This window comes from Grampus griseus (assembly GCF_964374135.1).
Source record: "Grampus griseus genome assembly, chromosome: 9".
NCBI lineage: Eukaryota > Metazoa > Chordata > Mammalia > Artiodactyla > Delphinidae > Grampus > Grampus griseus.
Window position 1 is genome coordinate 94174464 of NC_139003.1, and position 18255 is coordinate 94192718.

The 18255-nt window shown below is 44.1% G+C and overlaps 1 protein-coding gene across 1 annotated transcript in view; it reads right to left on the minus strand.

The window, feature by feature from the left end:
• Positions 1 to 18255, minus strand: part of GLI3 (GLI family zinc finger 3) — a 282714-nt gene that overhangs the window by 73283 nt on the left and 191176 nt on the right. The window contains exons 5-7 of the mRNA XM_082662430.1: positions 14561 to 14766; positions 10664 to 10810; positions 5948 to 6149 (exon numbers count right to left, since the gene is read on the minus strand). Of these exons, the coding sequence (XP_082518556.1) occupies positions 5948 to 6149; positions 10664 to 10810; positions 14561 to 14766 (555 nt within the window). The remainder of the gene's footprint in view (positions 1 to 5947; positions 6150 to 10663; positions 10811 to 14560; positions 14767 to 18255) is intronic.

Consider the following 18255-nt stretch of genomic DNA (forward strand, 5'->3'; position numbering starts at 1 on the left):
TACTAGGTGAAGTCAGTCAGAGAAAGACAAATATCATGTGATATCACTTATATGTGGAATATAAAACATGCTGACACAAATGAACTTATCTACGAAACAGAAACAGACTCATAGGCAAAGAGAACAAATTTATGGTTGCCAAAGGGGATACCAGGAAGGGGGCAGGGGAGAGATAAATTAGGAGTTTAGGATTAACATGTACACTCCACTACATATAAAAGAGGTAAACAAGGCCCTACTACATAACACAGGGAACTACACTCAATATCTTGTAATAACCTATAATGGGGCTTCCCTGGTGTCCGCCTGCCGATGCGGGGGACGCGGGTTCGTGCCCGGGTCCGGGAAGATCCCACATGCCGCGGAGCGGCTGGGCCCGTGAGCCATAGCCGCTGAGCCTGCGCGTCCGGAGCCTGTGCTCCACAACGGGAGAGGCCACAGTGGTGAGACGCCCGCGTACCGCAAAAAAAAAAAAAAAAAAAAAAATTCTAACCTATAATGGAAAATAATTTGAAAAAGAATATATATACACAAATGTATAACTGAATCACTTTGCTGTATACTTGAAACTAACACACCATTGTAAATTAACTATACTTTGATAAAAGAGAAAAAAAAAAAACTTCATGTTGCAGTTAACCCAGTTTTCTATAGGCTGACGAATCCAAGGACGCTATTTCCTGTTCAGTGTCCCATCTCTCCTATTTCTTGTTCATGAAACCAGTACTGGAGGTGGAGTCAGGCAACAGTCCACACTGTAACATGGGGGCCCCCAAATTTCAGAAACTGGCTTCAAGGAAAGAGAGAGGAAGGGGGAGAAGGAGGCATCTAATCAAAACCAACTTTGTGGTTACTTTGTGGTTGTCACACTAATGAGGTCGTCCACTTTCTGGTTCCAGCTGTGGAATTTACTGTACCACAGCTGCCATTCAAAGGAAGAACAATTCTTCCCGGTTTTGCAGAGAACAGGCCAACAGCCATTATCATCTGTATACATGTCGTTATAGGGACACACACGCATGCACGTGCTTCTATTTGAAAGTAAAAAAGTAAAGCTTCCACGTCCATCCATAAAAGCCCCCCGGGGCAAGTTCACTGGAAAACCCAGCAGCCTCGGAAGAAGTAATGAGCCCACGCGTAAGGACCCACATGCTCACAAAATGAGTTAAGTATCATCCCAATGTTTACACTGAGGCATATGCACTCTTTCAATATTGCTTTGGACAAAAATACATTAGGCTTTCTAGGATGCAAGAGTCCTAAAAGGCTTTAGACGCTGGGTTGCCACTAAACAGACAAAACCTCCGAGAACATATATAGCAGTAACACACTCTCCAGTGAGATGTGGCCTGAAGCACCCAAATCACGTAACTGGTCAGCCATGTAGAAATGGTCAGAAAAAGCATCACCAACGCTTTAAAAACATCGCCAGACATTATTATATGCCTCTTATAAATAGCATCTCCTTCCAATCCTTTTAGTCGTACCTCTCATTGGAGGATTTTTAAGAGAGAAGGATATAAGGGGAACAGGAGAGGAAATTCAGTTAGACCTGGCAGTTTCGCCCACGTAAGCAGTTGAGCGCCTTTGATTCAGCCCGTGAAACTTCCCGGTCCTTAAAACAATGCAGCCTCACCGGGGCCTTGAAGGCTTCCTATGGTTCTGGGATCAGCGGTCCACCCTGCTCACGGTCTGGCCCTGCCCACCTCCAACCTTGTGCTGATTGGAGGCCTTTCCCTTCCGTGAGTTCCGTGAGGACAGGAATCGTGTCTCTCATTCATCTCTGCAGCCCTCACGTCCTGCACAGCAACCAGCACACAGTTGAGTATGCAGTCAAATATTTGCGACATGAAGGAGTAACGGATTAAATGGAAGACTACCTCAAACCAACGGCCACACCTGGAAGTAAATGAAAACTATCCTTTTTAGTGAGGATTCATTATTTTCACTGATTCTAGGGGAAGAGAAGGTTGTCTCGTAGTTTTTAGAAGATGCAGTCAGAGAGTTTCAAGGACCCTGGTCATCGGGCTGTGGATTCATCGATTCTTTGATGTTTCCCACCCAAGTCATCTCGTGTTGTTTGACACGCATGAGTTGACTCATGGCAGGTAACAGCGCAGAGTCAAGCTGCTGTGGAGGCTGAGGTGATTCCTACCATTCTCAGGAAGTGGCACTGGACCTGCCAGATGCATCCTCACTCCGGGGCCTGATGTCTGGGAGGGCTGACGCCGCGCAGAAGAAAAGACCCCTGCTCTCTGGTCACCGGGCAGAGCTGGTCAGTGCCAGCCACAGAAAACACGCACTGATTTGTGAAGCTGCGCTCTGGGCACTCAGCTCTCATCTTCATTGAGATGTCTGTCCTGGCCGAACCAGACCTGAAACTACTAAGGATATGAAGCCATCTTCATTTTCGCCGTTAAACCCAAAGTGAGAAAGCTTGTAACTGGCGGGTTAGAAATGAACAGATTACTCATTTCTTCGTTCCCTTTACTTTTGCTAGAAGATGGAAGATGAGGGTCAGTTGAAGCACTTTCTCCTCCGATGGGAGCTCGATTTCTAGGGGAAGGTATTAGCAGAGGTCAAACTATTTCCAATTTACGCCATTAACTGGATATTTATAATACTAGCCTTAACCAGAGAGGGTGGGGCTTCACAGGCTGTATGGGATAAATGTGAATCAGCTAGTCTTAGACAGGAGTCTTCAGGGTGATGGAGAAGTTAGAACTTTTTGAGACAGTTAACTATTTCACAACATCCTTTTAAGTGCACGGAGTTATTTTTCTGAATGATGTTCTCAGTTATGACATAAAAAAGACTTTTGCTATACATTTGGACAATATGTTTTAATCAGTTAGCCGTAATCAAGTACTATGTTTTAAGATGTAGCTGAGCTTTTGTGAATAAATATGTGCTTTATATGGAATTCTTATAGCAGTCTGAATTATTAAGTAAATACATAAACATAGGAACCATATACAAACTGAGGATGGACATTTGCTTTCTTATCCCTTTATTTTGTGTCCATCCCTCTGTATCTCCATGTAACTGTCAACCTACGGATATACGATATACTATCCATATACACTATAACCTTCCGAAAGCCAGCATTATTCATCCACCACATGGAAACTTCCTTTTAATAAGGAGGGCGATTAGAATTCTAATGGCTCATTAAAGAGCTCCTTCATTTATTCACTCCAGAAATACTTGTTGAGTGGTATCAAGGTGACAGGGCACAGATGTTGTGAGCTGGGAAGTGTGGCCGTGAACAAAACATACACAGTCCTAGACCTTCTGGCATTTGTATTCTAGTAGAGGGAGACGTATAGCAACTACCAGATGAGCAAGTAAACAGAAGAATTTCGAACGGTGGTCCCTACTATTACCAGCCTCTTAGAGAATAGCATTTGAACTGGGATACACGCGTGAAGGAGATTTTTTTAGAAAACTGAATGTGTGTCATTACACACTGAAAAACATCTTTAGAAACTGACCCCATTACTATATGCACTGACAACACGAGAAGCAGATTAGGAGTAGAAAACATGTAAGTGTGCAAGTCAAACGGGTTTGGGGCAAACTAAAAAGCAAGGAATTGGAGGGCTGGTCCTCTTGCAAAACCCTCCGTGCTGATGCATAAAACAAGAATAACAACACTACGCTTTCCAAAACTGCTGTCAGATGAAAACAGTGAGCGCTTCTTGTGCCTGCTGTGTCCCTGGGTACAAAGCAGAGATGAGATGCACTCCTGTATCTTTCCCTCTTGAGAAAGTTACCCTTTGTAGATTTCTTCATGCTGCTTCCCTTCCCGTCAGCCACCGGCCCTGCCACTTACTGAGGAGTCCTCCAGTCGGTTTTTAGATTTCACAAAGCGAAACTTGGAACAGAGCAAGTGAAGCACTAACGCTACTCCGGCTAAAGGACTGGCAGGTGGTGCCGGTCGTAATTCTTCTAATTATTGTATTGTTCCAGCAAGCCGATCTCATCTTGGGTTATCTGTATTACTTTATATGCATCAGAAGCTACATCTTATCCTAGCACACAGGGGCTGTGTACTGAAGAATGAGAGGTCAGATTGCAAGAGAGAAGACAGACTGGTGAGGCGCTGAAGGGAAGAAAGACCTGTGTGCCCGACGGCCCTGGTCACCTGACTGCAAACGGGTCTCCTGGGGCCTGACTGGACTTAGGAATCTCTGCTTCCAGCTCAAATGAGAATAATCAGATCTGTGGTAGCTCCTCGGAGGCAGGGGACAATGATTATTCCAAGTCAGGATACTGACAGTCTCTCAAGGACTGGTACTAGATTACCTGGGAAAGGCGAGGAGATGAGGAAACGGGTGAAGATGCCAGGGTAAGAATAAAGACAGCACTGAGACTATCTGTGTACCGCTTTCGAATCTAAGTCCTGTAGAGGCTGTGAAAAGTCACGGTAGCTGGGCAGAGAGCAGAAGGGAAGAAAAAACGCTCACCAAGTGATTCTGTGTGAATATCATTCCTGTGAATTTCACTGTGGACCTCATTTCCACCACTTTGATGCTATGACTTCTAGTCGAGCCACATAATAATATGATTTCAGCAAACTGAAATAAGGTCGATGGCCACCTCTGAGCCCAGGGAAATCTGCCAGGAGTGCAGAACAGCCAGGCCGTGGTTTGGAGATGGGCGTACTTCCTCGGAGACAGACTGGGGTGATCACATTGGGGGTAGCATGGCCAGGCCCCGGTAGCTCATCCTCCGGATGGACCACCAGGAGTAGTTCTCCTGCGGCTCTGCCCGTGGGCAGGGTCTTCATCCAGGCCCTGCCCATACACACCAGCTTTAATAAAAGGTACCCCTTTCCTCTACAGTGGCTGTCTTGTCTGTAGTTTACTAATGTGAAGACTGAATTTCAGAGCCTACAGGCAAGTAAGGTCTGCACAGCTGGTGGCAAAGCTGGAATCTGACTACAGTTTTGCCCGACTCCAAAGCCTCCCTTCGTGTCTACATCGGCTAATCCTGAAACAATCCCCTCTGTAAGTACGGACTGCTATCATACAAGCAGAGTTATTTGCTCTGTTCCGTGTTTCCACACTTTCCTGACTATATTAAAAGACACATGCTGCAGAAAATGACATCATATCAAAATGGGGATTTATAATATTTCAACCTTAACTTGCCTGCCAAGGAGGATTGTTGATAGCTGAACAAGCAAAGAATTAAAACCGTAATGGAAACATTAAGGACAAAAAATAATGGTAGTCATCATTTCTAGTAAATATGGTATGTGACTATTGCTAACACATTTTTTCTTTTTCTGGACTGTTAGGGTTTCCCTAATATGTATAGTCATCATGGAAGACCCATCAATTCCTTTAGACTTAAAACCCTTCTGTCCCCTTTTCTTTCTTCCTCCCAATGCACACTTTTCCCCCGTGAGACAAGACTCACGTCTGGTCTTTTTTCTCTTTTTTGGTCATGTCGCACGGTCTGTGGGACCTTAGTGTCCCGACCAGGAATCGAATCCACACCCCCTGCAGTGGAAGTGTGGAGTCCTAACCACTGGACTGCCAGGGAAGTCCCACTTCTGTTTTTTTGATTTCTGTCCCTGTCCTCGCAAGTGTGCCCAAATCAGGTACAAAGTTGGTTTTCCTTCTAGGGAACTATAACTAGTAAGAAGATAAAAAGATTGCCATTACTCCCTGTCTCTAGGAAGGGGATTTCATTCCTGAATAAGTACGATTTCTCTAAATGGGCTGCTAACTGATGTCTGCAAAATAATTCTTTTCGGCCCAATAATTGGCTCTGGAACTCATCGTAGTGAAATGTGACCTGCATCCGCATCCCGGGTCCTCCCCGGTGTCCTGTTGCAATCCTTCCTTGTAGGTAGTCAGTACCGCAAACGCAAGGTGCAGGCGAGCAGTGACGTTTGGTTAAAGAAACACATCATGGATTTGGGGAAAATACATACCTGATTGCACTTGCAGATAAGTGGCCGTAAGAGCCACTTGCTGAAGAGCTGCTGCGGGAATTATTGAGAATGGTGACCAAGGAGTTGGGAGACGTCCTGATCATGGTCTGAAGGTCAAAGCTATGATCGGACAGTGGTGATATGGACAGTGTACGTTTTCGGCTTGGCCTGGCTGACAGCCGGGGGCTGGGGAATCTGGTGCCTGTTGTATAAACAAAACAGAACCTGATTACCTGCGGCTGGACTCTGTACCCATTATCTGCTCCGACTACCCCGCGTGGAAGAAATGAAGGATAAGAAGCCGGCGACTGGCGTTGACAAGTACCTCTCTCCTCCACTTGTGATCTACTGGGTACAATTGAGGAAATTAGGGAGAAATATTTATCTTCCAGGGGCTTACCTCAGGGGAGCTCTGTTTATTAATGTGCAGACAAAATGATAAATTGCTAAACAAAAGGGAGAGACTTTTTATGTGTTCTCCCGCTCATTTCCAGTGATTTATGAATCTGACAGCTGCTTAGATATGCTCATCATTAATTCACCGCCAGCGACAAAGACAGTGGTTCCCACAGTCGCACCGCACTCCACCCTCCCCACCGCAATGCACACCGTTTTAAGGCAATGAGCCGAAGGGAAAAAAATGAATTAAAGTATCCTAAGATTAAAAAAATCCAGCTTAGTTATGCCCGCATTTCCCCATGATTTCTGTAGTTATCTGATCCACGGAATACTTACGGCTTTACTGACAAAACTGATAAATACGTTATCCTAAATTAATGGTTCTCGATGCGGGGCGGGGGCAGGGGGGCGATGTTGCCCCCAGGGGACATGTGACAACATCTGGAGATATTTTGGTTATCACAACTCACGGGGTGCTAGAAACATCTAGAGGCCAGGGAAGCTGCTGCACACCCGGGAATGGGTAGGGCAGCCCCCCCCCCCCGCCATGAAGAATCGTCTGGCACCCGTAGTGCCGAGATGGAGGAATGCTGCCCTAAATTCCCCATAATCTATACAGCCTAAGTCCCAAGAAACATTTAAAAGCTTGGGACGTGGTTTGTTTACAGATTTTCCAAGGTTGGGGGAGAAAAACCCTGCAAGCATTGTAATAAGATAACATGAGTCAATTTTAAGCCTCTGGTTATTAGATCAATCAGTCAATCGATTAATTAATTCTCTGCATTTATAAGAGTTTTGAGACTTCAAGAAGATTCCACTGATGAAGTTCTATTCTGGAGGTTAGTAAATCACACTTAAACACCTGCCAACTTAATACAATGCTTTTTACATGGAGAGTTAAAAATTAAATGTCCATTTGCCTTCAATTTGGTAGGTGGTAGAGATTTGAATTAGGGCAGAGCTATGAATGTGGCCCACAGGCCCACTCCTGCCTTTTCTAAGGTCACATTTATATTACAGAGTCATCAAACTAAAGTTTAATGACAGAATGAGAACATAATACCACTAGGTAAGAGGAAAATCAAACATGATACTTTTAAGAAATAACGGAGGGTTTCTATTTCAAAGCATGGGTACACCTGCTTACAGGGACATGGCAATTTTGGGGTCCCCGGAAAACTGAAGTAGAAGGTAAGTCTTCTTTATAGAAAAAAGTCTAGGCACTTGGTCTCCAGAAAACTCATTGGGAATATTTTCTTCACCAGAGATGGACCTGGATACAAGATAACAATCCAACATATGCTTTAGGATAATTTAATGAAGTGTAATAGATGGATATGAAAGACTCTATAGATAATATTATAGAGATGAATAGATATGCTTTATAGTGAATAAAAAATAAATCACAAACTGGAACTTAGTACCATCCATGTATATGAAACTGGAAAACCAATCTGAATGACAAATGTGGTACCTACTCAAAGCTTTCTTTCAGGCACATTGAAAACTGAATTTCTTCATTTAGAATAGTTTCATTACCAACCTGACTTAGGCCAGGGTCGTACAAAAATAACAATCCCACTATGTTCACAGCTCTTAGTATTTAAACCAGCATCTTACTTTTATTATGGCATCTGCCTTACACATAAATGTCTCCTTTTTACTCACTATGAGAGGCTAATTTCATCCTAAAAGTTTTTCAGTGAAGAAATGCATTCCACTTCCAAAGGATTCCAAGGACAAACCAGACTTCTGGTCAGTTTCCATATCATCCTCGAGAGTAACCATTCTCAGTGGGATTCAGTGATCCCTGGCAGAGTTAGAAGTAACAGGACATTCCAGATAGAGCTGATTTCCTGATTTTTAAAAATAGATAAGGAGGCCGTCTGAGGGCTATAAAACACCAGAGGCCTATATCCCCATCACGTCATCCAAGGACAGAGCCCAGGGCCTGGCTTCATCCCTTCCATGGAAGCCTCCAGGTTGCCCAGGGCCTGGATGGTCCGGCTCCTCTGCTTTTCCCTCCAAGATGGGTACTTATTTAAGTCAGTTTCCACCAGTATAAATAGTGTGGTTTTCATGAGTGTCTAGGATTTCTCTAGGATATTCCTTATAGGGATTACTTGCTCTCCTGTCTTTAAAGGTCACTAGAATCCCAAAAAGTAGAATTAGAGCCATAAAACAGACTTGTTCATTCTAATGTGCAACACATAAATACTCTATCCTGAAGCTGGCTGACACCCAGGTAGGCCCATTTAAAAGTCAGGTGCTCATCTGAATCCAGTTTATTGCCGTTTCTGCTAATGGAAGAGTCCTGAAGAGCTGTAACAGTGGATCAGAATGACCAGCTCGATCCCAGTTTGCCTCTGGTTTTGCTACTGCAGAGCCAATGTAGGAATTTAAAGTCATTTCACTCCTCCCTTGCAAAAGTCTCCTATGATTTAAATTTAAAACATAACATTCTGGTTATGTTCTATTAAACTAAATGCTATTTCAGCTATTTTAGAGGGCAGGGATATAGTACTTTACGCACTTTCCAACCCTTTATCATGCTCTTCCCAACCCCCTAACAACGAAGCATAGAAAGAGAAAGTTGTCAGCATTTGGGGCAGTGACTTGGGGTCATCTGTTGAAGGGAACAGCTAAACTACGAGGTGTGGATTTCAAAACTGCTGAAAGAGAAGTGGCCCAGTTCTTCACTGATCCTACGGTTTCCTTCTTAAATCTAAGCCCTAGCATTCTTACTGTTCCAACACAGATCTCTCCTATCTGGCTTTCTGTTAATTGTTTTGTTTCTCTATTCTAATAAAAGATTCTGACAAAGAAAAAGGAGGTTTCTTTTTATGTGATGAATGATAGGACATCTAAATTCCTAGTTAATGACAATCAATTTACCACATACTCTGGCAAATTAAAATGCCTTTAATTAGTTTTTACAAAGTAAAAGGGTAGCTTCATCCTTTATTTAGATAAAAACTGCCATTGCCTGACTAAACACATTCTCATCAAATAGAGAAGGCAATATGGGCTGACCTTTCAAGGATTCTCTCTTATTTTAATTCTCTATTTGCAGATTTTTAAATAACTAATTTGCATAATAACACTCAACTTTTTTCCCCAATAATCCCTAATTGAAATGTGGTTATGATGAATCTGAAATGGAAACTCTCTCTTCTACAAAGCGGAAAACAAAATCCCTGCGGAAGATGTAACACATTTCTCTTACTCTGTGTGTGGTAATGAGCTCCCCATTGGAAACCCACTCAAGCTGTGTTCGTATGTAACACAGCTAAGTTAGCTCATGACAGTAAGGGGACCAAGGCTGTAGATTTTATGCCCTGTGGACCAATCATTTTCTCTCTATTCTAAATCTGAGAACTGAATTATCAACCACTAATAGAGAGTAGACCAAGGTCCACCCATTGTCACAGAAGAATCCAAACAGACCCTACATGGAAAATCAAAATTAATCACTGCTACTAGAAGAAACAAACAAAACCTCGAGCATATGTCCTACTCAAACTCATACTGTCGTCGTATTCAAAGGGTTTCGTTATGTACACCTTGGTTGATGTTTCAGGTTCACTTCCTGCACCTGGCAAACGGATGTGGACTTAAAGAATCCGAATAAATAAGAACTCTTGGATGTTCTGAAAAATGATAATCATAGGCTCTTGTTTATATGTCTAGAGAAGTGACACAAAGGACATGTCATAAGCCTTGAGGGACCCAAAATAAAGTGATATAAAGTACAACCAATGTTCCCATTTTCTTCCACTGCTAGGTAGAGGGCTAAAAGTAGGCCTTCCCGATGTGGAAATGTTTTTATTTTTCCTACGTAAAAGGTCTCAATGAGATAGAATTTTTTAATGTAAAGAAAACATGTGGAAAATGAGAAAAAAATAAGTCAATGAAAAATGTAAAACCAAGTATAGGTCTCTTTTTTAGTTAATTTATAAAGCATAAAATCTATAAAACCAAGGAATGGCTGGACGAAGCACATTCATCTAATCAAACACGTTCCCTTATTCTGCTACCAAGACAATCAGGGCTGACTAGGTTTTTGTGTATCTGCTAAATTACAATCGCCTGTATCTTCCAGTTCACTGATATGAAGTGAGTTAAGCGGGAGTCTCAGGATGGCCACATCTGTGGAAGCTTCCTGGGAAACCAAGGCAACCAGAGTCCCAAGTATTGGTGGTTCCTCCTCCTCCGGTTTGAAAAGTTAGGTAAGCAACCCATCTTTGTATCTTCCTCTCCCTTTCATGAGTTAGCTTGGCCATGCCCAGGACTACAGAAGAGGGGCCCGCCACTTACTATCCATGGCATGAAGATACTCCATGTGGATGGCCCCTGCGCCGGCGGTGGCAGCGGAGGGGATGATGTCTGCATAGGGACTGCGCTGGCCAGCTAACAGAGCCATCTGATGATAGTACTCCGCTGGGCTGACTCCAGCGTGGGGGGCTGGATGGAAGAGGAGACAAGAAAACATGGTTATTAGTTGAAAGAAGGCCAAAAAGAAGCTTTTCCTGAGACATCCCAAAGTCCGTTTGCCATGCAGCCCACATCAGCCATTCCTTTTACGGTTCTTTCTAGGAAAACTTCCTGAACTCAAATCGTGCTTTCACTGAAGTCTCCCAGATATCACTGATTCGAAAATAAAACTGAAGGAAAAGAATAGAAAAAATAAACTACATGATAAAACTTTCGAAGTGAGTTTGAAGAATCACCAGGAATTCCAAATGATTAAATTGTATTGGGCTGGCCAAAAAGTTCGTTCGGGTTTAAGTAAAAATAAAAGACATTCTTCATTTTCACCGAGAACTTTATTGAACAACGTATTCATTAACCAAACGAACTTTTTGGCCAACCCAATATATGTGTGCATGTATCTGTACACTCATTCCCCTATTTTGCTCCCCCAAATAGAAGTGTCTTGGGAAGATCCCACATGCCGCGGAGCAACTAAGCCCGTGCACCACAACTACTGAGCCTGCACTCTAGAGCCCGTGAGCCACAATTACCGAGCCCGTGTGCCACAACTACTGAAGCCCGCGCGCCTAGAGCCCATGCTCCGCAACAAGAGAAGCCACTGCAATGAGAAGCCCGCGCACGGCAACGAAGAGTAGCCCCTGCTCGCTGCAACTAGAGAAAGCCCGCACGCAGCAATGAAGACCCAACGCAGCCAAAAATAAATAAAATAAATAAATAATCTTAAAAAAAAAAGTGTCGTATCAAATCACTGTATGTGCACAGTTATTTTTTCACATTTCTTACAGTCGTAAACAACTTAGATAACCATGACGTCCTTCACGACATACTTAACATACATCCTTAAGCCTTCTGGCAGGAGGGTCTGAGTCAGCTCTCAGGAACTGGAGGACCCTGGGTCACCAGTGGAAAAGGCAGCACAGCTGGCTTTAATAACACATGACGGTGGCAAGCTGCAATTTTGTGTTCCATAATTTTAAAGCTCTTTTTTTTCTCTTTTTTTCATTACAAAATCAAAAAGAAATACACCTATCAATCTGGAGCAATTTACTGGCAAGCGTCAGCTCTATAGCAGTGGGATAATGATCGGTTTCTGCATGCCAATTTATGTGCCAAAGCTGCAGGACGCTGTAGCAGTTCTGAGGGTGGTCTCCAAATACACTAAGATGTGGATGCAAATCCCAGCTCCACCTCTTACAGCTTCACAGGAAGTTGCTGGGAGCAGTGAAGGCAATGGTGCATGGAAAGTGCTTAGCACATAGCATTCGATCAATAAAAGCTAATTTTATCATTATGATGTAGAAACACTAGCATTCTAGTGATAGGTCTGTGTAGGCTTTACATTTGTGTCCATGTACTTTTTAATTTTTTTACTGAAGTAGAGTTGATTTACAATGTTGTGTTAGTTTCAGGTGCACAGCAAAGTGATTCAGTTATACACACACACATATATATTCTTTTTCATATTCTTTTCCATTATAAGTATTACAAGATATTGAATATAGTTCCTTGTGCTATACAGTAGGTCCTTGTTTATTTTATGTATAGTAGTGTGAATCTGTTAATTCCAAACTCCTAATTTATCCCTCCCACCCCCTTTCCCAAACCATATGTTTGTTTTCTATGTCTGTGAGTCTATTTCTGTCTTGTAAATAAGTTCATTTGTGTCATTTTTTTTTTTTTTTTTTTTACGGTGTGCGGGCCTCTCACTGTTGTGGCCTCTCCCGTTGCGGAGCACAGGCTCCGGACGCGCAGGCTCAGCGGCCATGGCTCACGGGCCTAGCCGCTCTGCGGCATGTGGGATCTTCCCGGACCGGGGCATGAACCCTTGTCCCCTGCATCGGCAGGCGGACTCTCAACCACTGCGCCACCAGGGAAGCCCTGTGTCATTTTTTTTTAGAGTCTACGTATAAGCGATATCATATGATATTTGTCTTTCTCTTTCTGACTTACTTCACTTAGTATGATCATCTCTAGGTCCATCCATGTTGCTGCAAATGGCATTACTTCATTCTTTTTTATATGTGTCCACATACTTCTCATACGTCGTAAAGACAGAGAGATATATACAAAAATCACAGACCACAAGAGACAAATATTAGTGACCTGACTTGGGTATTAATTGGACTCCTGAGAGGCAGAACAACCAACCAAAGAATATTTTAGTCATATTCATCATCAAATACTATGGAAAGCAGATGACAAGATGTTTTAACTAGAGGTACCAACTTCAGTGGCCCCACTAAATGTCCAGAAGCCGGGCAACATTCCAAGCCCATCGTCAGCTGACCTCTCGACCCCTCTCTCCCTCTGTTCTTATTAGTCACTTCCATGAACCCCCAAGTATTCCATGGAGGTGACTTTCCATTTTTCCCACTAGAAAACCAAATCCAAAGCAGAACGAACTCCAATCTCACTCTTTTACAGTTTTCTTTTTACAGTGTGAATCTTGTTGAAATGGCAAAATTTCTTCATTAGGGACATTGCAAGTATATTCACTGCATTGAATCAGAGGGAGAAAAGTGAGCCAGCAGCTATTGCTGGAGCACAGCTTCTTGTATGAATGAGTGGATATTTACTGAAAAACCTCAGGAAGCTTCCATCTACTATCCCCACCATGCACGGCCAGCCTCGGGAAGCGTCTGAGTGGAGAATGTGGACCGTGCTGCTGGGTGAGACAGACTGCATAGTGTGTCTCTGTGCCCCAGCACAAGCATCAGAGATCTGTGGTTTGCTGCAGAGAGCTCATAATCCTCTACCTGTCATCAATACAGCTTACGCCATCCTGGACCTTAACTCAGACGCTAGCAATTGTGGGCAAATGAGTTTGTACATGTGTGCGTGAGATGGGAAGTGCTCTTCCTGAACCAAAGGAGCATTTTATCATTGGGCACTTGTGTAATGCACAGGTCCAATTTAAAACAGTCAGGTGACAAGTAATTGGGAGGCCAACAGAACAACAGGAATTTGGAGCTTAAGATGAACATCAAGTATAAGAGAATTAAAGTCAAAGTTTGTTTCTTGTCCCACCGCATCCCTCTTGCAGTGTTCATTTGGTCAAGGACAGAGGGCGCATACAACAGAGCCGGCCCATCACGTTCTCTGCGACCTTGCAGCTCAGAGCGTGGTCCCTAGACCAGCAGCACTGACATCACCTGGGAGCTTCTCAGAAGTGCAGAACCTCAGGCTGCACCTGGACCCACCCCAAAGAGAACAGTATTTTATCACCATCCCCAGGGGATACCTATGCGCACCGGAGTTTGCAAAGTGTGGCTCCAGTGGACACATCTGTATACACGTGTCCTTCAGACATGCAGCACAGAAAAGCGTTCATCAGAAGGGGAGCAAAATGTGCTGGTTACACATGCACAGTGTGGGAATGGCAACAGGGCCAATCCAAATATACGTGAAGCCACAGAGCAGAGCAGTGAATGAGCGCAAGGATTTGGGCGTCAGCGCATTCTGGCTCTGAGTACCACCTCTGCCACTTACTAGCCAGTGAACCAGGTTTCAGGTTACTTGGACCCTCTGCCCTTATCCTCACCTGAAAATGGACATAATATCCCACCCTCATGGAGGTGTCATGAGGCTGAAATGAAAGCACGTAATCACATCACTTAGCACAGCGCCTGGCACACGGGACTCAAGAAGCATCAGTTACTCTATGCCACGTTCCTGCAGAGGCATGACGTATGGAAGCAGACAGGCTGGTCTGAGACTCACCATCTGTGGGGCTCAGCCCGCGGGCGGCCGAAATCATGGAGAGGGACGGGCTGCTGTGTAGGGACCGGATGTAGTCCATGTAGGGGTTGATGTAGGGATGCGGAGGGCTGAAGGGGGACTCAGAAGCTGCAGCGGGATTCCGATGCGGGGAGATCCTGATGAAGGGCAGGTCGGAATACGTGGGGCTACTAGATAAGGCAGAAGGCCTAGGTAAAAAGAAAAGCACACACAAGAGGTATACGCATGAGACCAAGAGCTCCGTAGGCAGAGGCTGTCTGTGAAAGAAAATAAGTAAAATTTTATGTGAACTCAAGGCGTCTTGGGGGAAAGAAGATCAGGCATATACATTTCCAGCACTAGGACCTTAAGATCATGGTGACATCGTGTAGGTAGAATGCTACTATGCAATTATTTGGGCAAAGAAAACGGACCTCTGAGAAGTTTCCTGGCACTCAGAATACAGGAGAATAAAGCCCTTTGGTTTTCCTCATGAGAAGAAATTCTAAACAGGCATCTGAGCTTAAAGTAGTTGCTGTGATTCTATTTTCCATTTGACCTGGATGTTAATTTTACCATTGAACGTCTCTCTCACCATCATGGTACTGCATTAAAAAAAAAAAAGAAGAAGAAAAGAAAGAAAGAAAGAAAAAGAAAGAAAGGAAGGAGGGAGGGAGGGAGGAAGGAAGCTAGGAAGGGAGGGATGGAGAGAGAAGAAATGAAGGAAGATTCTTCTGGTCTGGGAGTCTGTGCATGCACATGGCAGAGATGCCTACAAATGAGAAAAGAGACTAATTGCAAAAGTCTGTAAGAAACATGAAATTGACACTCTATACATAGGTGCTCCGGCTTGAGCGTTCTGGGTCTTGAGGTTGTGAGCAAACCCAGTTTCACAGATATGGGTTTCCCTGTTTTGAAGGCAGCCCCCCTGCTCCGTGAGCCGCAGCCCTGGGAGGCAGCTTCCTCTCACAGCCGTTCTGCACGTGGCTGGCTTCCTGATCAGCCGCGTTCAGTGAACAATCCGTAACGAAGCGCTCCTGGGGTTAGAAAGTTGGAAAAGGTCAGGGTTTTGATCAAGCTCATGCCCTAGTTATAATGAGCCAAGGTAGAATGTAAGCTTCTGGCTGATGAAAATAAATGCTAAGGCACACCTTGCTGCCACCATACCTCATCCACTCCAGGGAATTCCCTCCCCAGAGCCACCCCCAAGCCCCAGGGACAGGCATTTCTAGAACGGCCGGTCTGTGGAACCCCCCCTCGCCGCCCTGTTCCTCCTCTAATAGAAAACGTTTTGTGTGGATAATCCAGTGAACTGGCTCTGACGGGCTGAACACTTGTACTTTCCCTTTTTTCATTCACAGAGAATATGGCCATAAAAAGGCGAGACCGTGATAGAGAGGGATGTTCTGAGAACTGCAAACTCCTCTTGTGGCGCTGGCTTCAGCAGTGAAAGGAAAGGGAGGACAAACACATTCTCTCCTCCCGCCTCCCAAGCAAAGGCACATGCAGCCGCAGCTGGGCTCTGGCCCCCAGCCCCGTCAGAACAGAGTCCTGGGAGAAGCCAGCTCCTCGAAGGGCACCGAGTTAAATGAACCCAAAGCTCAGATCGTGAATCTTCTCAGTAGAAAATCAAAGAGGTTAAAACACACGGGAGGGAGAGGATTTTCTTACTTGTTCCTTCTTACTCTTTTTTTCGTTTTGAACTTAAAAAAAAAAAAAAAAAGAGGCTTTTTATTTGTTCTTCAGATGTCACTTTGGGTGAAATAAAATAAAAATCCAGAGTTTTCTAAATTTACATGTTGGCAGAGTGAGAAGTCACCACCTGAAAATAGCTATTTCTTTTCCAAACAACTTGAGGCTTTCCATACCCACTCAAAAATCAGTAAAAATTCCTTGTTCTTAAATAGAAATTGGCAAGACCTATGAGTCTATCCTATTTTAGCTCTTTACTACAAAATAAGTTAGCTCTGTGTCACTGGTTAAGTCTGACGCTCCATTTAGACCTGTCACTACCTTAGAGCACACCAGACGCTCGAATTCATTCATTCATTTTCTACCACAAAGGAAAATCAATCCTTCCAATCCGATTCGCAAGTGATGATTATCAAGTAACAGGCTCATTTGTAGATTTATGATGAGAGACAGGTGCCGCAGAAATATAAAAAAGCAGACATTTCAAGACATCCATGAGATGATACCTCCTAGACAAGCTTTTCTTAGGATCCACGAGAAACTCAGTCTGAACACTATGAACTAAAAATCAGTGAAGCAATGACATTGCTAATTGGTTTCTTCGTTAGGCAAAAAATTGGAACCTGTAATTTGTCTCAAGTTCTAGAATTGAGCATGGTAGTAAGAATATTCCCAGAAGCCTAGATTCCATTGCAGAATCATGGATGGAAAAAAATCGGCACTTAGAACAGCATGAAGATTATAGATATCGGGCTGGGGTGCTCACCAGTCCCAAAGAAGCAGGCAAGTCAGGAGACAGCTGATGCTTTTCTCTCCTCGCAGATCTGTGGATGCCTGATGTCTGCCTCCCCCCCTTTCACTTTCATTTAACCTGTTCTCACAGGAAGACTGAGGGTAACTAGTCGATGAGTAAGGAATCAAGATCTGGACACATCTTCCCCAGCAGGAATGCTCAGGCTCCATCCTCCCTTCCACACCCCTCAGGAGCAACAGCAGAGAAGAGGGTTGGTCCCTCCAGGATTTGGAGACGAAGTCAGGAAACTCCACGCACTCTGGTGAATGTTGTACCCATGCCTGTCCCTCCCCTCCGGAGATGATGCTGGGAAGGCATGGAGTCACCTATTTCTCAACGAGATGGTGGGACATGCTTTCAGACAGGAATGCAACTAAGAAAGCTGCAAATGGAAACAACCTAAGTGTCCATCATCGGATGAATGGATAAAGAAGAGGTGGCATTATATACAATGGAATATTACTCAGCCATAAAAAGGAACAAAACTGAGCTATTTGTAATGAGGCGGATAGACCTAGAGTCTGTCATGCAGAGTGAAGTAAGTCAGAAAGAGAAAAACAAATACCGTATGCTAACACATATATATGGAATTTAAGAAAAAAAAATGTCATGAAGAACCTAGGGGTAAGACGGGAATAAAGACACAGACCTACTGGAGAATGGACTTGAGGATATGGGGATGGGGAAGGGTGAGCTGTGACAAAGCAAGAGAGAGGCATGGACATATATACACTACCAAACGTAAGGTAGATAGCTAGTGGGAAGCAGCCGCATAGCACAGGGAGACCAGCTCGGTGCTTTGTGACCACCTAGAGAGGTGGGATAGGGAGGGTGAGAGGGAGGGAGATGCAAGAGGGAACAGATATGGGAACATATGTATATGTATAACTGATTCATTTTGTTATACAGCAGAAGCTGACACAGCATTGTAAAGCAATTATACTCCAATTCAAAAAAAAAAAAAAGAAAGCTGCAAGATATCAACTGCCCTAAAGAAAAGAACCATCTAGTAGTCAAAGGCCAGCCACCCCCAGGATACAACAGGAAGATGTTTAATGAGGGTCATTCAGGGAAGGGTCATCAGGAATTCTCGGGACAGCTGAGTCAGACCATCAGAGCAGTGGTACGATGGGAGGGCTCAGGGCTGAAGGGGAACCGACGTGGATGGGACAGCAGCTGTGGGACCTTGGCCGTGATACTCACCACCTTCTTG